Source organism: Meles meles, chromosome 6, assembly GCF_922984935.1.
Source record: "Meles meles chromosome 6, mMelMel3.1 paternal haplotype, whole genome shotgun sequence".
Taxonomy (NCBI): domain Eukaryota; kingdom Metazoa; phylum Chordata; class Mammalia; order Carnivora; family Mustelidae; genus Meles; species Meles meles.
The window spans coordinates 56,742,033-56,747,017 of NC_060071.1; the positions used below are offsets into that span (position 1 = coordinate 56,742,033).

The following is a 4,985-nucleotide window of genomic DNA, read 5'->3' on the forward strand; positions in this document are numbered from 1 at the left end:
TATTCAGCACTACATTGTTTGATGTAGCAAGTACAATAAGGCAACAAAAATGAATAAAATGACCCATACTATAATATGAGAAGTAAAATGTCTTTATGCACTGAAAACATGATCATCTATGAGGAAAATATTACTTACTCTATAAAAAACAAGTAGAAGTAAAAGATTTTGCAAGTGTTCAAAATACAAAGCCAATAAACAAAATATCTATTATATTTCTACATATTAGCAATAAGCAATTATAAATTAAACAAAAAGACCATTTAAAATAGCACCATAAATTAAAATAGGAATAAATCTCAAGAAAGATATGTAAGACCTGTTCACCATAATCTATATAACATGGCTGAAAGAAATTAAATGGGATTTATATATATAGAAAGATACATTCTTCTCCTGGCTCACTTTTCATAAGGAATTCATTCATAAAGAATTCATCAAGTAATAATTATGTTACAGCTGTAACAATACTCATCAATATTGGATGTCTCAAGTCTTCTGAATCCAAAATACCAAAGACAGAAACAAAAGGCTACACCATGATTAGTGAGAAGGCCTTATATTACCTATGAGATCTTCCTGTAAATCACTAGCTGTCTGCATACTCTCTTCATTGCTGCCTTCATGTCCTTATTCCTGAATGTATAGATGACTGGATTCAGAAAAGGAGTGAGAACAGCATCAAAAATGGCAAGAAATTTGTCTATCTGCGAATTGGGATGTGGCCATGTATAGACAAACATGGTTGGACCAAAGAACAAAAGGACCACAGTGATGTGAGCTGACAGCGTGGAAAGAGCTTTGGACGAACCGCCTGAGGAATGTTTCCAAACAGTAAACAGGATGAAGATGTAGGAGATGAGGAGTATAGAGAAAGAACCAACACAGATAAATCCACTGTTGATAGTGACCATGAACTGCAATCTGTAGGTATCTGTACAAGCCAGTCTGAGGAGACGAGGAAGGTCACAGTAAAAGCTATCCAATACATTAGGACCACAGAAGGGTAAATTAACAATAAATGCTAGTTGGAACAGTGAGTGTATTATGCCAAGGGCCCAAGCAGCAGCCAGAAACAAAATGCACATCCGTGGACTCATGATAGTCAGGTAGTGGAGAGGCTTACAAATGGCAACATATCTGTCAAAGGCCATGGCAATGAGAAGCACCATCTCCACGCCACCAATGACGTGGATGAAGAAGATCTGGGCAATGCAGCCTCCAAAGGAGATAACTTTGCGCTTTCTGAAAAGATCATAAATCATCTTGGGTGAGGTGGCAGAGCAGGCCCCCAAGTCAATGAAAGAGAGACTGGCCAGTAGGAAGTACATGGGGGAATGTAAGTGAGGATCGATGGTCACAGAAAACACAATGAGGATGTTTCCAGTCATGCTTGCCACATAGAGCACAGAGGAGAACACTAGGAGAAGAAGCTGGATCTCCCATGAATGAGTCAGTCCCAGGAACACAAACTCAGACACAACCGAGTGATTCCCTCCATCCATGAATCCAGCCAACTCGGCTGCTGCTGAAATAATGAGAATTAAGAAAATGAGGAAGAAAATATGATTATGGAGATGATAATAGGTCATAGAACCACCAATGTTTCAATATCCTTATTGTAAATGAAAAGTATATAATTATCTACTTCCTCACACATATAAAAACAAAAAACAAAAATCAATACACTATCATCACACATGAGCTATGACATAATTTAGACCAAACTTATGACAAATTTAAACCAAAACTCTTGACTGCAATGTTCTGTTCTCAAATTAACAGATTAGGCATGGACATGGATACATGAGTATCCATGACATAGATTAACTGTGTGAATCACTTCTGATGTTGACTATTCCTCATTTCTAACATATTCCATCTTGCTTTTATGTATATTCTCATAATCCACTTCTCTCCCCAGTTTGCTCTCACAATTTTCCAGTAAAAGTAGGAATAAGAAGGGTGCCTGCGTGGCTCAGTTGGTTAAGCATCCAACCCTTGATTTTGGCTCAGGTCATGATCTCAGGGGCATTGAGATCGAGCCCCAGATCGGGCTCCATGTTCGGTGTAGAACCTGCTTAGGATTTTCTCTCCCTCTCTCTCTGCCCCTCATCACACCTTGCTGCCACACTCTCTCAGAAAAATAAATAAATAATAAAGAAAAATAAAAGACAAAAAAATGGTAGGAATGAGAGGGAAGTATGATTAACAAGTGGAATGTCACCTGGAGTGAGAGGTGCTTGATATAAGAGTTGAGACTGATGTTAAGACAGATTGAGATTGAATAAAGAGACTGGGGTATGTGAAACTGGACAGCCCACAAGTGTAGTAGAACACTTGTTATATGGATTCTACTACAAAATAGAACAAATATTTTCCCATCACATTTTATTATGTTCACTGTCCTGGGTACCTCGAGTTTCCACACAATTTTTCACAACTACAAAGCCCTAAACTAGCCTCAACATTCAATAAGAATTTCATAAGGAGTCTATGCTACCTAGGGATGTAAGGCTTTCTCCACACCTCACATATGTACATTTTAAAGATTTCACCAGTTTCTGCTAAGGCGCATGCCTAAAGTGGCCACGAAGGCCGTAACGTATCTTTGCAAACAGCTTTTCTCTGTCCATACACATAAAGGTATTAAAGATCAACACTTGGAATTCTCGGATACTACGTTTTAATTCATCAGTGTCTCAGCCTCCCTTTGGTATGCACTTTTACGTCCACGGATATCCCTCTGCCCTTTAAAGTACCCAGTACCACCTGCAGGGTAACATGTCGTGATATGTGGTATTATCCTGCTTACTTTGACTGAAATCCACTCAGATACTTTATCTTCAAGGCAATTTGGATTTCATCCTTTTGATTTATGACATAAAAATAAGAACGTCAGGGCACCTGGGTGAGTCAGTGGGTTAAAGCCTCTGCCTTCAGCTCAGGTCAGGATCCCAGAGTCCTGGGATCAAGCCCTGCATCGGGCTCTTTTCTCAGCAGGGAGCCTGCTTCCCCTTCTCTCTCTGCCTGCTGTGATCTCTGTCAAATAAATAAATAAAATCTTTTAAAAAATAAGAACATCAAGTATTAATAAGTCACACTTTAGGACAGATGAGTTTTCTGATCTTGAACCATAAAATACCAAATGTGACACTGGACATGCAGTCCTTTAATATGTATAGTAGTTACATGTGAAGTGCAAAGTGAGCAGAGAACAGTGTTACATGTTTCTCTGTGTCCAGATATCTACCTCAGTCATGCCCTATAGTTGTACTTTCTGAGAACAGTATTAATGAGGTTATTTTAGGAACAGATGAAGTACAGTAGAAACGTATAATGATATTCTTCATATTTTCACCCACAATTCCAGACTTTACCACACAGAGGAACAACTGACTGATGCCTTCAGTCATCCCAGACTGCAAAACTCATAGAAACTATCACTGTGTCCTGCCCCTAATTCTGGCATTAATCTCTCCCTTCTCACCTACACGCAGTAATTACACTGTTACCTGCTGAGATAACAGTCCACAATCTCAAGGTGCACACTTTATATTACCAGAAACCCAGGGCCTGGAGTAGGGGGCACTAATGCTACTCATCAGGGCAGAGAAAGATAGTACCTCAAAGGACTGAAAGGATGAACTATTCATGGAGAAGTGATGGAGGCACTGGGGAGGAAGTCCTGAAATTCAGTCAAGGCAATAATGAGGAAAGCACATGTCCCCAGTGTAATAAGATGAAATTCTCATGGACTTATATAAAGTCTATTTTGTCCAACTGGTCATCACTCACATGAAAAACATGACATCCAGCAAGTAAACTGAGTTTCCCAGATTCACACAAATGGTGGTCTGGGGACCAAAACTATGTGTCTTGATTCATATTCCAAAAAGAAAAATCCTAGAGGAAGCAATTAAGTAAAAGAAAGCAAAACTCAAAACACTGATTTTTTTTTCCTGGTTAAAACCAAACCAACCAGAGACACTCAATACAAAATGTCCATTATAATAGCAAACTGACATTATATAAATTATACGAAATGTGTGCCCAATTAAAGATTATTTGACTAGTACAATAGTAAATTATATCTGGGAAAGGGATTATCCATTGCAATTATGATTTTTGTACTAACTCTTTGTATTTTGGTGGTTATGTAACCAGTCACTACAACAGTAAAAAGCTTAACATAATGTTTCTAAAAAGTCCACCCTTTGGTCTTTCTAAATTTTTTTCTTCTTTCTTTTTGTAAGTAGTCTCTACACCCAACATGGGAATCAAATTCATGACCCAGAGATCAAGAGCCACATACTCCACCAACTGGTCCAGCCAGGCACCCCAATTTTTATAAATTTTATTATCTTCAACGGTTAATTCAAATCCCAAGTATTTTTGTAGCTCTTCTTGACAATTTTCCTTCATACTGATTTATTCTTTTGCTAACTCCTATAAGTGAAAGAATTAAGAAAATGTTGAAAAATACATAAACTGTACACACAACAAATACAATCTAATGTGATATACAATACGAGTGATACAATACAAGTGAATACTAAAATAAATATGTGGTCATTTGGGCAGAGAAAAGGAAATGTGTTAAAAAAAACATTCAAAGGGGGGCGCCTGGGTGGCTCAGTGGGTTGGGCCTCTGCCGTCAGCTCAGGTCATGATCTCAGGGTCCTGGGATCGAGTCCCGCATCGGGAATCTCTGCTCAGCAGGGAGCCTGCACCACCCCACCCCCGCCTGCCTCTCTGCCTGCTTGTGATCTCTGTCTGTCAAATAAATAAATTTTTTAAAATCTTTAAAAAAAAAAAAAAAACATTCAAAGGTAGGGGCGCCTGGGTGGCTCAGTGGGTTAAAGCCTCTGCCTTCGGCTCAGGTATGATCCCAGACTCCTAGAATCGAGCCCCACTTCAGATTCAGCAGGGAGTCTGCTTCCCTCTTTCTCCGGCTGCTTCTCTGCCCACTTGTGATCTGTCTG

The 4,985-nt window shown here is 39.1% G+C and overlaps 1 protein-coding gene across 1 annotated transcript; it reads right to left on the bottom strand.

Moving 5' to 3' along the window:
• Positions 1-566: 566 nt before the first annotated feature.
• LOC123944379 (olfactory receptor 4F3/4F16/4F29) lies at positions 567-1,505 on the bottom strand. The gene has a single exon (XM_046009454.1). It carries the CDS (start codon positions 1,503-1,505, stop codon positions 567-569), a length of 939 nt encoding a protein of 312 aa, XP_045865410.1.
• Between the last annotated feature and the right edge of the window lie 3,480 nt (positions 1,506-4,985).

Bases quoted from the DNA above. Each gene is read 5' to 3' on its own strand.
- LOC123944379 (XM_046009454.1), bottom strand. From the start codon at position 1,505: ATGGATGGAGGGAATCACTCGGTTGTGTCTGAGTTTGTGTTCCTGGGA.